Source organism: Erinaceus europaeus, chromosome 16, assembly GCF_950295315.1.
Source record: "Erinaceus europaeus chromosome 16, mEriEur2.1, whole genome shotgun sequence".
NCBI lineage: Eukaryota > Metazoa > Chordata > Mammalia > Eulipotyphla > Erinaceidae > Erinaceus > Erinaceus europaeus.
The window spans coordinates 8309341-8332064 of record NC_080177.1 but is presented as its reverse complement, the minus strand read 5'-3'; the positions used below and the strand labels follow the sequence as shown (position 1 = coordinate 8332064).

General features: G+C 48.5%; 1 protein-coding gene across 1 annotated transcript in view; it reads right to left on the bottom strand.

The window, feature by feature from the left end:
* ANXA2 (annexin A2) overlaps positions 1-22048 on the bottom strand; it is a 58738-nt gene extending 36690 nt beyond the window's left edge. The window contains exons 1-3 of the mRNA XM_007533849.3: positions 21952-22048; positions 9201-9259; positions 3595-3694 (exon numbers count right to left, since the gene is read on the bottom strand). Coding sequence (XP_007533911.1) covers positions 3595-3694; positions 9201-9248 — 148 coding nt within the window. The 5' untranslated portion in view covers positions 9249-9259; positions 21952-22048. The remainder of the gene's footprint in view (positions 1-3594; positions 3695-9200; positions 9260-21951) is intronic.
* Positions 22049-22724: the final 676 nt, after the last annotated feature.

The window sequence follows — 22724 nt, the reverse complement described above, 5'->3', positions numbered from 1 at the left end:
TGAGAGTTTCAGCTGTTATTATAGGCAGTTGCACAAGCTTTGCATTCCAGTGGGCTGACGGCTCTCTGGCAGGGATAAAAAGCAGCCTTTGTCTGAAGCTTAGCAAAGGCACCATCCCTGTCCGATTCTGTGAGCTCTGTGTGCTTCTATACTGGCATGTCGGGAAACTGCAGGAATGGAAGCACACCCAAGGAGGGTTAGGGTTAGCGTCAGCTTTAGGAAGTAAAAGGAGGGAGAGAGGGAGGGAGACACTTTGAGCAGTCTACTTGCCAAGCAAACCATTACTAGAAGATAAGAATTCTTATTCGCCCTCAGTGAAAATAAAGAAATGGAGGCTTGAGAGCAGGGGTCAGGCTGAGGCACACTTAATTATACACACATAGTACGAAGCGCAAGGACCGATATAAGGATCTGGGTTCGAGCCTCCGGCTCCCCACCTGCAGGGGGATCACTTCACAAGCGGTGAAACAGGTGTACAGGTATCTATCCTTCTCTCTCCCTATCTCCCCCTCTCTTCTCAGTGTCTCTCATTCCTATTCAATAATAAAAAATAGAAAAAAAGGAAATGGAGGCTTCAGAAAGCTAAGTGTTTTCAGAGAGACCTGGCAAGCTAGTAGCAGAGCCAGGATTGGAACCCACGATAGCACATGCCCTCACCCGCTCCACTCCATCTTGAAGAACTGACCAGAGCAAGTGCCCAGGGTTCTGTTTTATATAGAAATTGTCTCACTGTACACAAAGTGATATGCTGGACAAAAATAAGAGATTTTTTGAAGGCTACGTCTGGGTGCCCCGTGGCCCTTCCAGACAGCATCTGGGAGGTGCCCTGTCCCCAGGCCAGTTAAAGCTGCTGGCAGACAGGTGACGTCAGCCCTTCCATTTGTTAGAACCACACAGGATAATAAAGGCTCTTCCCACGCTCCTTGCAATCTCTAGGCATAAAGTCACTAGTTTTTTGGGGTTTTTTTTTGGGGGGGTGGCACACCCAGTTGAGCACACATATCACCAAATGCAAGGACCTGGGTTCGAGCCTGCAGGGGGGACACTTTACAAGCAGTGAAGCAGAAGCAGGTCTGCAGGTATCTATCTTTCTCTCTCCCTCTCTATCTTCCCTTCCCCTCTCAATTTCTCTCTGCCTAATAAAAATAGAAAGGGGGGAAAAAGAGGAAAAAATGGACTGAGCCCTCAACAATAACCCTGGAGGCAAAGGCAAAGGCAAAAAAAAAAAAGAAAAACAAAAGTCAATAGTTTTTCTTAGGGTTCCAAGACAGCTGACCAGGCAATTTACTGCAAAAGAGGGTGGGGATGGGGGCTCTTCACAAGAGGACATGACCCGCGCTACCTACATGTGACTCACACCTGAACTGCGACAAGCTGAAGCACAGCTCACAGGAGGAACCAGTCCCGTGATCCCCAGTAGGGTATGAATCCAGAGAGGTTCAATTCCTGGGTCCTGCCTGGTCTCCTGCAAACCTCACAGTGCAGGAGGTAGTTTGTCTCCAAAAGGGGAAAGAGTTTGGGGAATCAAACTGGCAAAGCTGCAGAGATTTCTGTAGCATCCCCCCCTTCTGCATACCCGCATACATGCTACATTAACATGAGTATCCACCAGCCTGACCGTAACCATGTGGTGATCTGAACAAGTGCCTACTCAACTCAAACCAATTAAATGCTTTTATTTTGAAAAGGCAGCTTTCCTGCCCCGTGGTCCTTTCTTACTCATCATAGAACTCGAGGAAACATACTCATTCCAACATCTCCTGGGAGCTGAGCTCCAGGCGTGAAGAGTAGCAGAAAGGGAAAAATAAATAAAAAGTCTGAATGTTTCACTGATTAGATCAACCCAGAGAAAAGCAGTTAAAAAAAAAAAGAAAGAAAGAATTCCCAGAAGTTTTCTAACAAATGCCATGGAATTCAAGAAAGTTTGGAACAAGAAAGGCCCTCAGGAACATCTTAAGAATAAAGCAACTCGGGAGTCGGGTGGTAGCACAGCGGGTTAAGCGCACATGGCTCGAAGTGCAAGGACCGGCATAAGGATCCCGGTTCGAGCCCCCGGCTCCCCACCTGCAGGGGAGTCACTTCACAAGTGGTGAAGCAGGTCTGCAGGTGTCTCTCTTTCTCTCCCCCTCTCTGTCTTCCCCTCCTCTCTCCATTTCTCTCTGTCCTATCCAACAATGACAATATCAATAACAACAATAATAACTACAACAATAAAACAACAAGGGCAACAAAAGGGAATAAATAAATAAATATTTAAAAAATAAATAAACCAACCCTGGGTGTGCGGGGTGGTGGCACACCTGGTTGACAGCACATGTTACAATGTGCAAGGACCCAGGTTCAAGCCCCAGCTCCCCACCTGCAGCTTTGTGAGTGGTGAAACAGAGTTGCAGGTGTCTCTCTGTCTCTCTCCCTCACTATCTCTCCATTTCTCTTAATTTCTGGCTGTCTTTAACAAATAAAGATAATAACAATAAAAAACGCAATAAACTAACTTCCCCCCTCCAGATTATCACTGGGGCTCGGTGCCTGCACTACGAATTCACTGCTCCTGGAGGCCACTTTTTCCCATTTTTGTTGCCCTTGTTGTTGTGATTATTGCTGTTGGATAAGACAGAGAGAAATCAAGAGAGGAGGGGAAGACAGAGAGGGGAGAGAAAGATAGACACCTGCAGACCTGCTTCACTGCTTGTGAAGTGACTCCCCTGCAGGTGGGGAGCCGGGGCTTGAACCAGGATCCTTACGCCGGTCCTTGTGCTCTGCGGCTAACCCGCTGCACTACCGCCTGGGCCGCCGAATAAACTAACGTTAAGACAATGTGTTGGTGCACTCAGTAGAGTGCTCATGCTACCAGGCATCACAAGCAGTGGAGCAGTGCTGCAGGTGCCTCTACTTCTCTGTCTCTCTCTTCCAGAATCTCTCTTTCACCCTCTACCATAAAATAAAATAAAAAAGAATCAACAAATTTCTTGCTATGGTGGAGGTACCAACACCTGCTCTTCAGACCTATTTCTCTGTTACTCTACTATTTCATTCAAAGATAGGCTTTAGCTTTTCTTTCTCCCTTCCTTCCTTTTTTTATTGCCACCAGGGTTATCACTGGGGCTATGTGTCAGCCCTATGAATCTACCACTTGCTGTGACCATTTTTTCTGTTTTTTTTTTCTATTTTTTTTAATTGGATAGGATAGAGAGAATTTGAGAGGGGAGGAGGAGGATGAGAGAGAGAGAGAGAGAGATACCCCTGCTGCACTGCCTCACTGCTCAGGAAGCTTCACTGCTCAGGTAGGGAGTGGAGGCTCCAACCCGGGTCCTCACACACAGTCACGTGTGCGCACAACCAGGTGCACCACAACCTGGACCCTCCTTATGCATTAGCTTTTCTCTTCTCTGAAGAGGAAGAGAGAGTCAAGAAGAAGTGGAAGGAAGGAGAGATGAAAGACAGGTGCACTGTGAAGTAGACTTGGATCCACTCCACTGAAGCTCAGTAACTCTCTTGTGAGAGTCACACCCCATGTATGGAGACCAGAAGAAGAATAAGAGACACGCAAACATGCCTCGTCAGACCATACCCAAGGACACGCGCGAGGCCTACCTTTGGTCTTGATGGCCGTCTCAATATTCAAAGCATCCCTCTCGGCATCAAAGTTGGGGTATGCTTTCACGGACCCGTACGCGCTTGCGGGCGTGGAGTGCTGAGGTTAAAGGACAAACAACATGAAATCACTGGAAATCCTCTCGGTGAGAGATCCATTTCCTACATCCCTTTTTACTTAACTCCAACTGTAGTTACAGCTGGGGCTCGGTGTTGGCCCTACAAACCCACAGCCCCAGGCAGCTATTCTCTCTCTCTCTCTCCCTCTCTCTCTCTCTCTCTCTCTCTCTATCTATCTACCTCTCTTTCTTCCTTCCTCCCTCCCTTTCTCTCTTTCTTTCTTGGATAGGACAGAGAGAAACTGAAATCAGGGAGGAGGAAATAAAGGGAGAGAGAGCAAGAGAGCCAACCAAAGTCCTGCTTCGCTGCTCATGCAGCGTCCCCTTCAGGTGAGGAGTAGGGGCTTGAACCTGCATCCTTGAACATGGAAATAAATGAGTGTGATCACGTGGGTGCACACCACCTGGACCCACCCTATTGTTTTTTTCTTTTCTTTTTTCTTTTTAAGACCTATTAACAAGGGGGGCCAGGTGGTGGCGACATACTTGGTTAGGCGCACACATTACAGTGCACAGGGACCCAGGTTCAAGTCCCTGGTCCCCACCTGCAGGGGGAAAACTGTACAACTGATGAAGCAGGGCTGCAGGTCTCTCTGTCTCTTTCCCTCTCTATCTCCCCTCTCTCAATTTCTCTCCATCTCTATCCAATAATAAATCAATAAATGACACTTTAAAAATCTATGAATAGGGGCCAGGGTTAAGCACACATAGCCTGAAGCACAAGGACCAGTGGAAGGATCCCGGTTCAAGCCCTTGGCTCCCCACCTGCGGGGGGGGGGGTGTCACTTCACAGGCGGTGAAGCAGGTCTGCAGGTGTCTTTCTCTCCCCCTCTGTTTTCCCCTCCTCTCTCCATTTCTCTCTGTCCTATCCAACAACAACAACAGCAAAGATAAACAACAAGGACAACAAAAGGGGAAAAAAATAGCCTCCAGGAGAAGTGGATTCGTGGTGCAGGCACTGAGCACCCTGGAGGCTCTATCAATACGAGAGGCAGGGTGAGTGGAAGAGGATAAGCACTTTATCCAACCTGTTCCCTCTGATCCACACCTACTGCTTCTTTTCACAGCTCGAGGAATGCTTAGACTAGATACCTAGCCTAGTACTAACAGAGTAACGATCAGAGCCTTCACAGCTGCTCATGAGTAGCCTTCCAAGGCTCATTAGTTCAGAACTTGCTGTGGACATTTCTCCCATCCCACCCTCTTTTCAGTAGGGTGTTTGGTGGGAAGCAGGCCACACACAGCGGGGCACTCGGAAGGGCTTGCTTCCCCGGGAGGGCTCTGAAGAGTATGCGACTGGCCTGGCAACAATTGGTAACAAGCTGAGAAATGTGGAGATGCCTGCCGAACGAGGATGCTTCCTCCCGCTTTTTTGTTTTGTTTTGTTTTGATTTTTGCTACAGGTGCAGGGATTTCCTGAATCGCTGAGCTCAGAGTTCTTCCGAAAAGCCAATGCAAAGCAGCTGGCTCCCGGGCTGCCGGACTGCGGAGCAGATAAGCGCAGGCAGCGTCTTCCTCTCTGTTCTCCCACTCTGGCCACCACAGTGGTCAGGCCACATGTCCCACATCCTCCCTGCACAGACTGAGTGGCTGCCCCCCTCACTGCTCTCCGCAGTCTGTCCTCTGCTCTCTTCAGTTCTGTCCCCTCTGTCTACCGCTCTCCCTGGCAATTTTTTTTTCCTAACTGCCTTCTAAGCCATACCCTCTTCCTTTTCCCTACATTTTTTGAAATTATCTTTATTGGATAGAGACAGCCAGAAATTGAGAGAGGAGGAGGAAACGAGGGGGGAGAGAGACAGAGAGAGAGAGAGAGACCTGCAGCCCTGCTTCATCACTTGTGATGCTCTCCCCCTGCAGGTGGGAACGGGAGGGCTCGAAGCCAGGTCCTTGTCCGCTGTGACGTGTGCTCAGCCACCACCCAGCCCCTTTCCCTATGTTTTCAAAGTCCTCTAAACCCAACTCTGACTAAACAGACAAACGAATGCTTCAAAAAATTGACAGTTCTCCTTCCCAAAGTCCCCCTTCCCTCCTGCTTAGAAACCCCCCATTTTCATCCTACCTGTGACCCCGACAGAAGCCGGTGGACAATGTGTCCTGGGTTAGCTTGTGGTGGGCGGCCTCACCCAGCACTGCCTGCCTCCTTAATGCTGACTCCCCTGCCACTTCCCCAGGAATACAGACCCTTCACCCTAAGGCGATGACCTGGCCCTGGCTCCCTGTGGAGGAGGACTTGGGTATGAAGCTGCCTGACTTCTCCCTCCACTCACAGACCTCACCTGCAGGAGACACCCCACCCTTTGTTTCACCAGAGCAAAGTTGTGCAGGTAAGCGACTAACACGAGCTTTTCCCGTGTCTTCCCTGGACACGGCAGAAAGCTAAATTCAGGACAGGACACGATGTTTCTGATTGTCCTTGGGCAAGGGGTGGGGGGGGTGGGGGGATCGTGTTGGGCAGAGAGGAAATCTGGTTCATATTTACAAGTCTGAAACAAGAAGGGATCTGCAGGGTGTTTTTCAACCAATTGTAAGACCTGAGCTTTCCAGTAAGAGCGACACGACAATGGAACAGACAAGCAGGCAAAGGTCGGGGCAGAGCAAGATTCTGAAATAGCAGTCAGCTATACTCTGGTGGGTATAGGATGTGGCTAGAAGTCTAGCCAAAATAGTTTCCTACTTATGTTTTTAAAAGATGGGAGAAACTTTTTAAATATATTTACTTACTGGTCATTGGATAGAGAGAGAGAGAAATTGAGAGGGGAGGTGGAGGGAGAGAGGGAGAGACACCCACAGCCCTGTATCACCACTTATGAAGCTTTCCCCCTGCAGGTGGGGACCAGGGGCTCGAACAGAGGTCCTTGCGCACTGTAATGTGTGTGCTTAACCAGGTGCGCCACTGCTTGGCCCTCTGACTTATTTTTTTAATATAACTTTTATTTTATTTTAATTTTACTTATGTATTATTGAGTATAGACAGAGAAAATGAGAAGAGAGGAAGAGATAGAGACGGAGAGAGGCAGAGAGAAACCTGCAGCTTTACTTCACTGTTCGTGAAGCCTTCCCCCTGCTGGTGAGGACCAGGGGTTTGAACCCGGGTCCTTGTGCACTGTAGAGTATAAGTTTAACCAGGTGAGCCATGTGCCACCACCTGGCCCCAATTTTTCTACTTATTCCCATTGCCATCACTATTTACAAAAGCTGGCAGCCTGCTGGCTGAGCCTGATCACAATTGGTTTTCTTGACCAGCCGCTATCTCATCTGATTTCAGATGTCACAATGAGGCAGGAAGAGGACTGACATCATTTTATCGTTTCACTGCAAACAGAAAGAAACAAGGTCGTTGAACCCATGACCTGCCAAAGTCATCCGTCTGCAAATCAAATTATGGAGGTAAAAGTGAGCTGTTATTTTTGTCTCCAGGGTTATTGCTGGGGCTCGGTGCCTGCACTACGAATCCACTGCTCCTGACAGCCATCTTTTTTCCATTGCTGTTGTTGCCGCTGTTATTGTTGTTGCTGTTGTTGGATAGGACAGAGAGAAATGGAGAGAGGAGGGGAAGACAGAGGGGGAGAGAGAGATTAGACACCTGCAGACCTGCTTCACCATTTGTAAAGCAACTCCCCTTCAGGTGGGGCTTTAAGGCCTGGAAACGGGATCCTCATGTTAGTCCTTGCACTTTGCACTATGTGCACTAAACCTGGTTCACTACCGCCTGGCCCCCCAGAAGTGAGTTTTTTTTCCTTCCCTCAGGATGTTACAGAAAGCATGAGAGTGTCTACTATAGTTCCATCTTGCTGCACCAAAAAGATGCATCAAACCACAGCAGAGTGACTTGAAAGGGGCCATGAAGTGCCCTCCCAGGAAATGTGATACATAAAACAATCTAATGGGCAGGCCCACTGGAGAATAGTACAAGTACCAAACTAAGAGAGGATAAAGACAGAGGTTTCTCCCCCCGGCTCCCCACCTGCAGGGGAGGCGCTTCACAGGCGGTGAAGCAGGTCTGCAGGTGTCTGTCTTTCTCTCCCCCTCTCTGTCTTCCCCTCCTCTCTCCATTTCTCTCTGTCCTATCCAACAGTGAGTGACATCAACATCATCAACAACAAAAATAACCACAACAAGGCTACAACAACAAGGGTAACAAAAGGGGGAAAAAGTGGCCTCCAGGAGCAGTGGATTCACGATGCGGGCACTGAGCCCAGCAATCAACCTGGAGGCAAAAAAATACAAAGGTTTCTCATCTGGGCAACCTGTGTATACCGGACATCAATCATCTGAAAGGTTTTATGGCAAGTACCACCAACAATGCCAAAGGTTCTGTGTCACGTGACTTGAGCTGCATGCAACCCACTTTGTTTTGTTTTAATTTCTCTGAAAGCCTGCTTCAAAATATCTGAAAGATATGCTTGCAAACTCAGCCACTGCTAAGGTGTGTAAAACCCATTCCTGCCAAGTAACCCAAAAAAGATGTATATAGTGTTAGTTTACATATCCACAACCTAGATAAACTCGACTAGATCTGACCTGCTTCTACCAGTATTTGCTATGACTTGTGATTTATTCAGTAGTTTACAACATTTAAAAAAAATATTTATTTATTTTCCCTTTTGTTGCCCTTGTTGTTCTTCATTGTTGTTGTAGTTATTTTTTATGTTACTGATGTCATCGTTGTTGGATAGGACAGAGAGAAGTGGAGAGAGGAGGGGAAGACAGAGAGGGAAAAGAAAGATAGACACCTACAGACCTGCTTCACCACCTGTGAAGTGACTCCCCTGCAGATGGGGAGCTGGGGGCTCGAACCAGGATCCTTACGCCAGTCCTTGCACTTTGCGCCACCTGCGCTTAACCTGCTGCACTACCCCCCGACTCCCAGTTTACAACATTTTAACTGGAAAACGAAGAAGCAAAGGCAAGTGAATTTCTAGGTTTACGTATTTCTAGTGAAAGACAAATAAATCCCTGGCAGACAAAGCACAACAGGAAATCATGGCCTCTGATGCTTAATTAAGTCCTTCATGATGGTAGCTTTTTAGAGAAAAGTTTTCCAGGTGCTAAGTTAAAAAAAAAAAAAAAAAGTTAAATCTTTGTCTGGAGTAACTTCCTACATACTAAAAAAAATGTCCCAAACCTGCAAGATAGCGTTTATAAGACTCTAGCTTATACCACCCATTAATAAGGTTTTAAGACGTGACATCAAGTCACATATTATCCAAGATAATATGTAACAGGATAAAATGCCAGCCATTCTGGTGTTACTAGTGTCTGCTCAATTTAAAGTGATGCCCACAATCTTCCTAGTACCTGAAACACTTCTTTCAAATTAACCTACCAAGGGCAGCTAAGGTCTTGGGGGTGGGGGTGGGGAATTAACAGGAGGATGGGCTGAGTTTTGTCTCTATTTTCTTCAGATGTACAAGAAACAGGAATAGCACGGTTACCCATCGATGTCCAATTTATGAAAATTACACAAGGTAAAAACGAGATACTTACATCACCTTCCAAGCTGAGCTTGCACAAAATTTCATGAACAGTAGACATCTTGAAAGAATCTGGAAGAAGGAAAAAAAAAATCTTTATCAAGTGGCTTTCCTCTCCCTACCCCGAAGCACAGTGATTCATTACATTAATCTCTCCACTTCTTGGACCATTTCCTCTGAGGATATTAGCTTAAGTTTAGCAAATCGATGCCATTGCTATCTATGATTGGGAAAATTGTATCTTGGCAGTGCTTTGCCTTGAGTTTGGAGTGAACCACTGAAGTACAGTCTTTCTCTGGCTCTGTCTACAAAAGAGAACTTAGAGGTGAGTGATGTGTGAATCCAAAAGCAGAGCTTCTGCCAAGGTGAAGACAACTTGTTCAAATGACAGGAAAACAGAGCCCTGAACTTCTCACCAACTGTGATATGCTTGTCAAGCCAGCCACTAGTCTGCATTTCTCACCAGAAATGTAAATGTATTGAAGAGGGACTGAAAGCAGTAAGTGGGAACTGAAGTCAACTGGATTTTTTCCTATGGGCCTGAGTCGAGCCCCTTTAGCTGGTAGACACTTTGATGTTACACTGTTTCTATGGAATATGGTGGGTCGATTTGGTGACATGAACTCCTCAACTCCAGCAAGGACTGGGTTTCTTGTGCTTAAGATTCAGGGTGGCTTCATTCAGAATGAAGTCACCTCCCAGTGATACACTAACTCTGGCAGTGACAGCACACCCCAGTGAATCGACTTTCCAGCTCCATCACCCAGTTCTCAGAACTGATCCAGCCAAGAGTGCTTCGTTGGCAGGAAATTGATCCCAAATATCACACACACACACACACACACACACACACACACACACACACACACACGAAGGTTATTTGCCAGCAGCCTCTCCCAAATAAAGAAAACAGAGCAGAGCTTCAGCCTCCTAAGAGGGCGCTTGAGTGACAGCACCTCCTGTTTGGGGCTCTCTGTACTCTCTTTGCTTCAGTGCAGTGGTGCCTGTGCAAATCCAGTTTTTGCTTCTCTTCCAACAGTTCACTTCGTCTAAGGAGTTTCATAGGACTGGCTTGGGGTTATCTGATAATAGACACTTGCCAGCTGATCAGAAGGCTCTGCACCACACAGACTCCACAGACTTCAGGCTCTGTGTAAGTTCAGGGGTGGCAGGTGGGGTAAGAGGACAGAATTTGCCTTTCTGTATGGCTAAGGATCTTTTGCTGATTCTGCAAGACTTACATCCAGAGCATTTAAAGTTCCGCAACAAAATGTCACAAGATTACCAACCCCCATCACACTCCTTCCCAAGCTGAAGTCTCAAATCCCCCCATCCCACTGGAATAGAATCCTAGTCTATGACAAAATCTTCCTCTGTAGATCAACCACAGTATATCCAGAATATTAGTCAACTAAAAGAAATGTGCTTCCAAGCCATGAACAGACACAGGAGAACCAAGTGAAAGTGCGGAAGGACCTAGGTTCAAGCCCCTGGTCCCCACCTGCAGGGGGAATCCACTGCTCCTGGAGGCCATTTTTTTCCCCTTTGTTGCCACTGTTGTTACTGTTGGATAGGATTGAGAGAGATGGGGAAGACAGAGAAGGAGAGAGAAAGATAGACTCCTGCAAAGCCAGTCCTTGCACTTCATACCATGTGGGCTTAACCCACTGTGCTACCTACCGCCCGGTCCCCACTACCCAGCTCTTTTAACCCACTGAACCCTGACTCTGGCTCCCTCCCCCTGGACTTCTTCTAAAGACCTCACCCATTCCTCAAGCCACCACCACTCCTTCCTGTCTCTCCTCCAATAGGGTGAGTCCCGAGCTCTCACTTCCCTTCTAATGGCAGAACCACTTTGTGATGCTACCAGACTAGTCCATGGGGCTGAGTTTACCAAGTCTCCACCTGGCAAAGGCATCCGTGCAATTCACAGTGGGGTAATGTCTATCCCTTCTCTTCCCCCCTCAAACCAGCCCCAACACACACACACACACACACACACACACACACTTGCCCTCACTTTTCAGGTTTCAAGAGTGTCTTTGCTAATTCTAGGTCCTAATTAACTTCTGGAAACAATGGGTTTCTCTTTTACATAAATTAGCATTTACATTTGCATTGTTGAAATCATTCTGTGGAAGTAGCAAAAATGCCCACCAAGCTTGCAACAGCTCCAATCAAGGGTCTTTTTCATCCACCAAAAGAGTTTCTACTTCATGCACATTTAATAAATAAAAAAAAACACAAAAACATTTACACTGAAGAAATGAAGCAGGATTCTCCTGTCTTCATCATACCTAACCTCTAGGCAATGCAAACGCATGTTTGCTGGTGACTGATTTCTCAAGGAGAAATAGTCCGGTTTGTAGTGATTGTTAAAATATGAGCTTGATAGAGTGTATTTGCTTTGTGAGGGTGTGTATGTCTGCGTTGCTCCTCTTGAGAACAGAAAAGGGAAGTTTGGCAGGGCTCCTGGACCTTATTAATATTGGGAGCATTCACACAGTCAGTCCAAAAACACCTTCTTCCGTCCCTCCCTCCATCTGCAAGTCTTTAAGGGTGTGGGAGACACACATGGCTAAGATATGCTGGTTTTAGCCCCTACCTGGATTTCTCTTCCCTTCCTGTCCCTGGGAGACTAGCCCAGATCACCAGCTAAGGACTAGCAGAGGCAGGGGCATAGCCAGAGGCCACTGGCTCTTGGGCCATGCCCTTTCAATCTCTCGAGAAAGGCTCCTCATTCCAAGAGAGTTGGACACAGAGACAAAGTGAGGAGAAATCCCATTGAGATCAGCCAAGAGCCTAATCATGGGAGACTGACTAGGTCAAAAATGAGCAAGCACGCTGGAAAACCCCAGCCAGGAAAGCATGGGAGATAGCCTGGGGAGATGGGATGGCAGAGAGAGGTGAGGGCAGTGTCCCAAGGATGTCGGGAGAACAATGGCACAGGTTTGAAACAAGCCACATCTTGGGGCCAGGAGGTGGGGTTCATCAGGTAGAGCAGAAGCTTTGGCATGATCAAGGTCCTGGGTTTGAGCCCCAGGGGCACATGGGAGCGCCACAGACAGCGCCATGGGTGGGGGGGAACACTCCTTGCATAGATGGTGGGGGGTGCTGTGGTGTCTCTCCTCTCTTCATGTCTCTTCCTCTCTCAGAGAGAGATAGAACTGGACTGGGGAGGCCACTTGGACTCTGCTTGTGGAGGCCCTGAGTTAATTCCCACATTAGAGAGAGAGGGGAGGGGGAGGAAGGTGGTGAGCAGTTGCACACTCAGTTGAGTGCACATACTGCCAGGTGCAAGGACCCAGGTTCAAGCCCCTGGTCCCCACCTGCAGGAGGAAGCTTCACAAGTGGTAAAGCAGGGTTATAGGTGTCTATCTGCCCTTCCCCTCTCCTCTCAATTTCTCTCTGTCCTACCCTAACAAATCAATATTTTTCATTGTTTTTATTTATTTACTTCCCCTTTTTTTGTTGCCCTGGTTGTTTTTATCACTGTTGTGGTTATTATTATTGCTGTTATTGATGTTGTTGTTGCCGGACAGAACAGAGAGAAATAGAGAAAAGACAGGAAGACAGAGATAGAGAGAGAAAGATAGACACCTGCAGACCTGCTTCACCTGACCCCCTTGCAGGTGGGGAGCCAGGGGCTTGAACCAGGATCCTTAAGCTCGAACGGAATCCTCGAGTTTCGTGCCATGTATGCTTAACCCACCGCGCTACAGCCTGACCCCCAATTTTTTTTTTAATCATGTATAACATAGTATAGGAATTGCACTAAAATGTATGTTTCTGAATTATGCAAATGTAAGCTGGCTATGGAAAAACTGAAATGCCACAGTCTCTATCTCTCTCTCTCTCTCTCTCCCTCTCTCTCTCTCTCTCTCTCAAGACTAGAAATACTTGCTCACTAAATCTGTTCAAGAGACTCAATTTTCTTGCAGAAAGCCACAGTGCGGCTTCAGGGCTGTGTCTGCTGTCCTGGATGAGAATAAAGGTGATGGGGCCATGTGGTGGCACACCTGGTTAGATGCACATGTTACAAAGCACAAGGACCCAGGTTCGAGCCGAGCCCCCAGTCCTCACCTGCAAGGGGAAAGCTTTGTGAGTGGGGAAGCTGCATTGCAGGTGTCTCTCTTTCCCCCTCTCTCTCTCCCCTTCCTTCTTGATTTCTGACTGTGTGTACTCAATAAATAAATAAAGTTAATAGAATTAAAATTTTTTAAAAAGACAAAGTCTGTACATGTGGAAATGGGGAGTTCCCCTTCCCAGGAGAAAAGCCCTAAGGCAGTACTAGAACCAGAACCTTCTAGAGGGACCCAGGAGATGGCAACCAGCCTCACTCTTTGCAACACTTCAGCCTCGCCCACATCTGCAGCTGGTTTCAACTTGCAGAAAAGGACCACAACAACAACAAAAGGAAAAAAAAATCAGCAAATTCAATCTATGAATGGGTACCCATGCACACCAGTGTCTCTGATTCTCAGAGTCAGGGCTGGATGGACTGGGCAGGGCCATTAACAAGGCCCTTTATCAACAGGGCAAGGTTGGGCTCTGAGAAAATGAACTGGAGAGGCACAGAGGCTGGCTGAAAGAGCCACACCCACTTCGGGTGGGTAGGAAATAATTCACACTGGGGAGATAAAGCACCCTGACTGGGCCCCACCCTCACTAAGGGAACGGAACAGCTTCCCCTGGGTTTATGATTATTAACAAACGAGACTGTAGGGAATTGGGCGGCAGTGCAGCAGGTTAAGCGCACATGGCGCAAAGCGCAAGGGCCGGCGTAAGGATCCCCACTTGCAGGAGGTCGCTTCTCAAGTTGTGAAGCAGGTCTGCAGCTTTCTATCTTTCCCTCCCCCTCTCTGTCTTCCCCTCCTCTCTCCATTTCTCTCTGTCCTATCCAACAACAACAACAACTATGACAACAATAACAACTACAACAAGCACAACAACAAGGGCAACAAAATGGGAAAAAATTGCCTCCAGGAGCAGTGGATTCATAGTGCAGGCACCGAGCCCCAGCAATAACCCTGGAGGCAAAAAACCAAAAAAATCAAAAAATCAAATAAATGAGACTGTTAACTGTTTGACTGACTGCTTAGAGGACAGATCTCAGGAACTCTATGCAGCTACTGAGAATCAACTGCCTCCCATTAACTTGAGGCCACTTCAAAGCTCTGTTTTACATTCTTTTTCCACAAGGCCCCAAGTTGGGCAAGAACCACGGCCCGGGTTATGATACACAACGCATGCTGTCTGAAACTAAGTCAAATCCACCAGATGTCTGTTTGGGTTTCATTTAATTTCATTTTTCTTCAGATACAAAGCATAATAACAACAACAACAAAAAGAATGAGAAGAAGAGGAGAAACAGATTTGTTTCACTCTTAAAAAAAAAAAGTTGCAATAAACAAGCAAGCCTGGAAGTCAGGACTTGCAAACAATAGAAGCAAGTTCTCGAATGAATAAAAAACCAGCTCTAGGAAGCCCAAATGTTAACTGATATGAGCAAGCAAACGAAAGCGAGCTGCAAAAAAAAAAAGACAAAGACAAAAAAAAAAAAATGACTAGCCTGCACAGTTGAATCTGAGGGTAAGCCAGCAGTTCCGCGCACAACACACACCCACGACACATTTGACACGTAGTGTTGACCCGTTGCCACAAAACACAGCCCTAGCAACCATGAGGAATCAATTTAGGAACTGGATGATACAAATGAGGATTCTTAAAAGAGAGGGAGAGAGAGAGAGAGAAAAGGGTGTGTGTGTGTGTGTGTGTGTGTAGCAGAGGGTATCAAGGGCTGGGATTCCCCCACCAAAGCCTTTACTATGCAGGAATGTGGAGACCAGACTGGAATTTTAAACCGAAAGAAGAGAAACTAACACAAGTGGGTGTGGAGGTGGCAGTTCCACTGTTCTCCACGCCCCACCCTGCGAAGGCATTCTGGTGTAGTAGGACCTTGCTGAGAACACACTTTTCTCCTCGGTTTTATGGTCCTGATTCATGGCTGAGTCACAGGGCCCAGTCATTGCCCACGATTCCTGGAGTTCTGCCCAGTCGCCTAGCTCAACCCCAGCAGGGCTGGACTCCCCCCCACCCCCACCCCCATGCTTGTTCTGGCCTGTCCTGTTCTGCCTGATCTCCATCAATATTTGTTCACTCCCAGCACAGACACAGTCCAGCTTTCTGCTCTCAGATCTCTCGTGGCCTGTCTCCGGATGCAAGGTTGGAGTGGGTAGAAAGAGTCTGGCAGGAATGACCTCACATGGCAACAGGCATGTCCAGGGCTGGGAAATCCAGACCTTCCCAGCTACAACTCAAGTTCAGGATTTTATGACCCATATTGTAATGGGCCCCTGATGCTTGGCGGGGGGAGGAGTCTAAATTCAGGGGCTAGGAAAGCAAGAACCTGGTCATACATACATCCCACTGTGCCTAAGGTCCTGGGTTCAAGCCCCAGCACTACATGGGAGCTCCAGGGATGATATAATGGTACTGTGGTATCTCTTCTCTCTCTAAAAAAAAGGAAGAGAGAAAGGGAGAGAGGGGAGAAGAAAAAGGGGAGGAGGCAAAGAAGAAGGGAGGGAGGAAAAATGGGCTAGGGTAGTTCAGTAGTGCTGGTGCATATATTGAGGCCCTGGGATCATTCACCCATGCAGTTAAAAAAAAAAAAAAAACCAAGCTCAGCATTTCAGATCTTCCACAGTTGGACTTTATCTAACATCATACACACACACACACACACACACACACACACACACACACCATAAAAGCAGTCTGAACTGTTAATTCTGCGCACACACACACACTCAGCTCTGTTCAGCTACCTCCCAGCCTGGTTCTCAACATCTCCTCCAATAGGAATGCTCAGTCTTAATCAGCTAATCTCCTCATGGCATTTCAGAAAGTGCCACCAAGGAAGTAACGCAGAAGGTAGAGTGCTGGACTTGTAAGCATGAGTTCCATCTGATCTGATCCCTGGCAGTGCGCACAGCAGTGTGAGATACTCTGGTAACAAGACAAATCACTTTTTTAAAGTTCTAAGTGAGGAATGAACCATTGTAGGTAAAGAGAGAGAGAGAGAAATAAAGAAGGAAGGAAGGAAGGAAGGAAGGAAGGAAGGAAGGAAAGAAAGAAAGAAAGAAAGAAAGAAAGAAAGAAAGAAAGAAAGAAAGAAAAGGGAAAGGGAAGGAAAGAAAGAAAGAGAAAACAAGCATTAAAAAGAAGGTCATCTTTGTTCCTGTCCTTCTCTGCTCTGTCTCATCTCTTGGTGTGTCTGTGGACTATCAGAGTTGAGTGTGTTAAGGTGATCTTAACTTCCTGTCCATCCACAAAGATCCTGTCAGCTCCTCTCCTACTTCCACATGGGTCTGAACACAGTGCAGGCGTCCAGACACATTTCTAGAGAAGTTCCGCATCCCGGATCTCTCCACACTCTTCCCAATACATTCTCCTCCCTCAACTTTCTTTCTCTCCATCAGACTGACCATCTCAAGTGCAATTCCAGGTCCCAATACCTTCAGAGCAGAAAGCTGACATTTCCAGCCTCTGCAAATCTTTGTACAGTCTGGGTGGGGTGGGGTAGTGGTGCTCGTTCTCCTCCTGCTGGGTGGCCCAGCCTGTCCTCTGTCCCCCAACCTAGGGCTGTTCAGGCACTGGCTGTGCCACGTGGAAATACAAAGTGGTTCTCCATCAGTGAGGAAGGAGGAAGCCTGGGAGGTGGGTTATAAATGGTTAGGAACTGGGATATCCTGGGTGTGGCAGGGAGATTCCTTGAGTCATAACTTTCCATACTGAGTCTGGGATTACAGCTCAGACCACTTGGATGCTCTGGTTCCCCTCTGACAGGACTGGGGTCAGGGTTTGGGTGGTGGTGCTGCGGGTTAAGCGTACTGGCGTAAAGATCGAGGTTCGAGCCCTGGGCTCCCCACCTGCAGGGGGTGGCTTCACAAGAGGTGAAGCAGGTCTGCAGGTGTCTGTTTTTCTCTCTCCCTGTCTCCCCTCCTCTCTCGATTTCTCTCTGTCCTATCCAACAACAACAACAGCAATGACAACAACAGTGGTAACAAAATGGGAAAAATGGCCTCCAGGAGCAGTGGATTCATAGTGCAGGCACTGAGCCCTAGCAATAACCATGGAGGCAAAAAAAAAAAAACAAAAACAAAAACCCAGGTTCAGCTGCTCAGTTTTGAGGTGGGGGCCAGGTGGTGGCACACCTGGTTGGGCACACATGTTACAATGTGCAAGGACCCAGGTTCAAGTCCCCGGTCCCCACCTGCAAGGGGAAAGCTTTGCGAGTGGTGAAGCAGTGTTGTGGGTGTCTCTCTCCCTCTCTATCACTCCTTTCCCTCTCAGTTTATGCTGTATCCAATAAATAAAGATTTTTAAAAAAAAAAAAGGTTTGGGGTGTAGTACAAAAGGGAAATTAGAAGATAAGAGGTCACCCCAGTAGAACCACCCAGAACAAGCCTGGGCATCTCTCAATCAACCCCTTTTTTTAAAAAAAAATTATTTATTTTCCCTTTTTTTTTATTGTTGCTGTAGTTATTACTGATGTCATCATTGTTAGATAGGACAGAGAGAAATGGAGAATGGAGAGGAAGACAGAGAGGGGGAGAGAAAGACAGACACCTGTGAAGCGACTCCCCTGCAGGTGGGGAGCCGGGGGCTCGAACCGGGATCCTTATGCTGGTCCTTATGCTTTGTGTCATGTGCACTTAACTCGCGGCGCTACCGCCCAACTCCAACTCCCTCGATCTACCCCTTTTGACTTAAGTCTGGCAAAGGGAGAAGGAAAAATACACCCAGCTGTGAATGGGTGGAAATATTTTTTTCAAAGAACTGGAATTTCCTCCAACTAGAATAGAGCATGGCATCAGGTAAAATGAGACAGACACTGGATTCCCATGTGCCAAAGTCGGGGGGAGGTGTTCCTTTGTGTCTCACCATCAAGTCTGAAAGGCAGGTTAAGTCATGGCAACTTTTAACAGTATTCACCTGAATTCGACTTAATCTGATACCCAGAGAAAACTGAGCCCATGCTGAGACGTACACTGATTTGGAAAAGGTAAAATCTGACGGCTTGCCTTTTTTTTTCTTCTCTTCTCTTCCTGCTAGACTGAAAGCCAAAAGGGCAGAGATTTGGACTAGGGTCTGTTCTGCTCACACTTCTCTGTCTCTCTGTCTGTCTGTCTCTCTCCAGGGCCTGTATCTGGGAGGAGAGTGTAATATGTGCTCAGTAAACACAGTCACCTCTTTAAAAAATTTTTTTTATATTTATTTATTTTCCTTTCTGTTGCCTTTTTTTTTTAAAAGATCTTATTTATTTATTAATGAGAAACATAGGAGGAGAGAGAAAGAACCAGGCATCAGCCTGGTACATGTGCTGCTGGGGATTGAACTCAGGACCTCATGCTTGAGAGTCCGATGCTTTATCCACTGCGCCACCTCCCGAACCACCATGCCTTTGTTTTTTTATTGTTGTTGTTACTGATATGGTTGCTGTTATATAGGACAGAGAGAAAGGGAGAGAAGAGGGGAAGACAGAGGGGGAGAGAAAGAGAGACACCTACAGACCTGCGTGTTCACCACTTGTGAAGCAGTGCAGCGCCCCTGCAGGTGGAAAGCTGGGGGCTCGAACAGGGATCCTTATGCCGGTGCTTGCGCTTTGTGCCACGTGCGCTTAACCCGTTGCGCTACCGCCCGATTCCCAACACAGTCACTTCTTCAGTGACACACCCTGAGAAATTCTCCAGGAGGCCTAAAGCACCACAAAGAATAAAAGCGCTTGGCAGTGTCCATACCAGCTCCTAGTCAGGCTGCAGAAGCCTCCAGATCGATAACGGAGATAGGAAGCCCAACCACCTTGCCAGGAAAACTACTTAAGCCAGAGATCAGCCAGGGAACTAATGGCCCCAGCTGCTGGCCTAAGGTCAATCGATATAGTACTTTAATAGCTCATTGGCAGGATGTGAAATCTCGAGATGCCCATCCAAGACCACGCTCCTGATGACAGCCAGTGAGTCAGCAACATTTCCTGGCTGGTGACTGCGGGCAGACCACAGGGCACCATGGGGAATTACAAAAGCTGGACTGGTCTTCCAATCAGAGAGCCCCAGAGAAGAAAATGCACCCAGGGCCACTCCCTGCCACCGTTAAGGCTGGACACCCTTGAAATCTTCAGATATTAGCTGGACTGAGAAAGAAGGAAACTCTAAGTGGGAATATCTTCACGCCCTTGGCCAGAGAAGAAGCCGTTTCCATGACCTCAGCTAAAAGCTCCCTTCATGCTGCCTGCATGATACATGGCCCCTTGATCTCACTGCTTCGGATTCTACAAATGACTGATCTGCTTGGCTAGGTTCACCAGGTTTCCTCATTGTTTTCTTTCAAACAGGACTAGTTGATAGAGGCTGGGTGGTGATGCATCTGGTTGAGCGCACACGTTAGTGCCTAAGGACCCAGGTTCAAGCCCACCTGCAGGGGAAGACGCATCTTTAGAAGTGAAGCCATGCTGCAGATGTCTCTTTTTCTATCTCCCTCTCTCCTGACTTCTCTCTGCCTCTATCCTATATATATAGCTACAGCTGGGTATGAGCACAGTGAAACGGGGTGGGGGTGGGAAGGAGGACTGCATATACGTGGATGGCTTTGGGGGCATGTTGTGGTGTGTGTGTGTGGGGGGGTTGCTATCCAAGGAGGTGGGAGGAAGCTGCAGAAAAGTGAAGAATTGGGACAAAGGTGAAAACTTTCTACTAAGGTGCCAGGATGCCCAAGTTCAAGGCCCTGGTCTTCCCCTGTGAGAGTCGAGAAGCCTCACAATCAGTGGAGCAGGCTGCAGATCTCTCTCTTCTCCTCCTCCTCCTCCTCCTCCTCCTCTTGCCCTATTTCTGTCTCTATAATATTTCTTAAATGGGTTTCCATTAAAAAACAATTTTCCGGGCAGGGGTAGATAGCACAATCGTTATGCAAACAGACTGTCATGTCTGAGGCTCCAAAGTCCCAGGTTCAATCCCCTGTACCACCATAAGCCAGAGCTGAGCAGTGCTCTGGTAAAAAAAAAAAAAAGAAAGAAAGAAAGAAAGAAAAAAGAAAAAACAAAAACAAAATTCCAAATTAAAATCATTTCACTAGGATTAACCCTTAAGACTAAGAAAGTCCCCGAAAGACATCTCAGTTCATCTATTCCACCCACATAGCCTCTCCCTGGCCTCCTACGTGAACTATGTATGCACTATCAGTACTTAGCTAGCAGGGGTTTCCGAACTAGCCCACTTTTAGAACATTGTTTCAGTGGGAAAGTGCACCCTGCATTCCAAACCACTCAGTTTGGAGCGGCTCAGGCAGAAAGTTACACATTAGCAACAGCCTGAGCTGAGGAGCCCAGACCCAGGAACTCCCTGTTCTTGCTTAAGATCCAATGTGCAGAAACGCAGCCTCTGTGCGCTTAGCCAGGTGTGTGCGGCACCGCCCAACCCCTGGACGTCCTTCATTTCCTTTCTTTGCTTCCATGTCACTAGGGCTACAGCTGGGGCTAGGTGGCTGCACTCTGAATCCCCTTCTAGTGACCATTCTCTCTCTCTCTCCTACAGAGAGAATTCGAGAGGGGAGGGCAAGGAAGGAAGGGAGAAAGACAAAGGCCTGCAGCATTGCTTCACCACTTGTGAAGCTTCTTCCTCGCCCCCCCCCCCTGGGGACCAGGGGCTTGAACCCGGGTTCTTGCGCATGGTGATATGTGTGCTCAACTCAGTGCACCACTGCCTGGCCCCTGGACCCCCTACACAGGTACAGAAACCTGTGCTGACTCCCACCTTCGCAGCAGCTCAGCCTGAAGGGGGTGGGGGTGCAGGGCCACACCCTATTCTGGACCTTAGATCCCTGACTGGAAAGTCCCCCCCCCCCCCCCGCTGTAAGGCAGTGACACCCCACAACCCCCACCATCACTGGGGAGCTCCTTTCCTCGCCCTAAAAACCTCAGCCAACTGGGAGCCCCCTTCCCACCCACCATGTACTCTGGCAATCAGAAGCTGCTCACCCCAAAGACATTCTAGACAAAGAGAAATACACCGAGGACGTTTTGTTGGTTTGTTTTTTGCCGTTTTCTTTTGCTTTTTCGGAGGAGGGTGTGGCGCTTCAAAAAAAAAAAAAATCCCGCCCCCGTTTCTTCCTGCTGGTTCCAGCTCTACGAATGAACGAATGAGCGCGTCCAGGAGGCTTGGAAAGTTAACTTGGAACCGTTGGAAACTAGTTTCTACAGAGGGAGAAGGGTTTGTGGTTAACGTGAAAAGCAACGCCCCCAATTTTTAATTTTATTATATATATATTGTATTTAAAAAACTTGCTCAGATGGGACCTGCAGTCGTCCTGTGGCGACCCCGCCCTGTGCCAGCACCTCCGCCCGCGCCTGGCGCGCCTGGAATGTGGAGTGGGGGGGGTCCCCTGCTCTCAACCCTCCTGCACGGTTTTCTGCAAGCACTTTGAGGGGCTGAAGGGTGGAAGGGAGTCCCCCATTCCGTCCCTGTGTCCTGCACACAGACCTCCTAGATCCGGGAGCAATGCGCTCTCTGATTCTTGCTCCCACTTTGCCTCTGCGCCCCACCTTCTGCAGACCCCTTGTGGGGCGCGCCCCTTGCTCCGGGCGCCGCCCCCCCTCCCCGGATCTCCGCGGTGGGGTCTGTCTTTGCAAAGTCCGGGGCTGGGGCCGGCCTCCCCGGGTCCCGCTAGCGCAGGGCCCCGGGCCATAGCGGGAGGCGCACCCCGCTTACCTGGGCGGGCGGCGAGCGCGGTGCGTCCCGGGAGCGCGGCGAGCGGAGCAGGCAAGCGGCCTGGGTGGGGCCCTTATAGCCGCCACGTCCCGGCCTCGCCGCCCCGCCTCCGCTCCCCCCTTGCCAGGGTGACTCACCCTCCCCGCCCGGGCCGGCAGGGGCCGCCACGCCCGGGAAGGGTTAGTCCCTGAGCCCGGGCTGGGGTGTGGCCTGCCCTGCCCTCTGCTCCCCAAGACCCGTATCCTCCTGCTGGGGCGCCACGTTGGGGTGAGGGTTAGGGGATTCGAGGGGTTCATGAGCCAGATCCCAGCGCCCCCTTGGCTTTAGTCACTTGATTTTCGCCTTGGTTGCCAATGCACTGGAAGGGAAACCGGCTCCAAGAAGCCCAAATCGAGGTTGGCTGTTGGCGCACTTGATTGAGCGCACATACCACCATGTGCAAGGATCCGGGTTCAAGCCCCCAGTGCCCAACTGTAGAGGGGACGCTTCATGAGCGGTGAAGCCGGCCTGAAGGTGTCTCACCCTGTTCCTCTCTATCTCCTCCACCTCTCTGTTTCTCTCTGATCTATCCAATAAAATAGGACGGGAAAATATAGTGAGAATGAACAATCATTAAAAAAAAAAAATTCCAAGAAGCCTAAATCAAGATTCAGACGAGTCAGGGAGTGGGGGCTGGGGGCTTGGCATAAACCACCAACAACACCCTCGAGAAACACACACACAGCCTGCTTAACCCAGGATGCACCCTGTAAAGGCTGTCCTGTCAGGGCTTC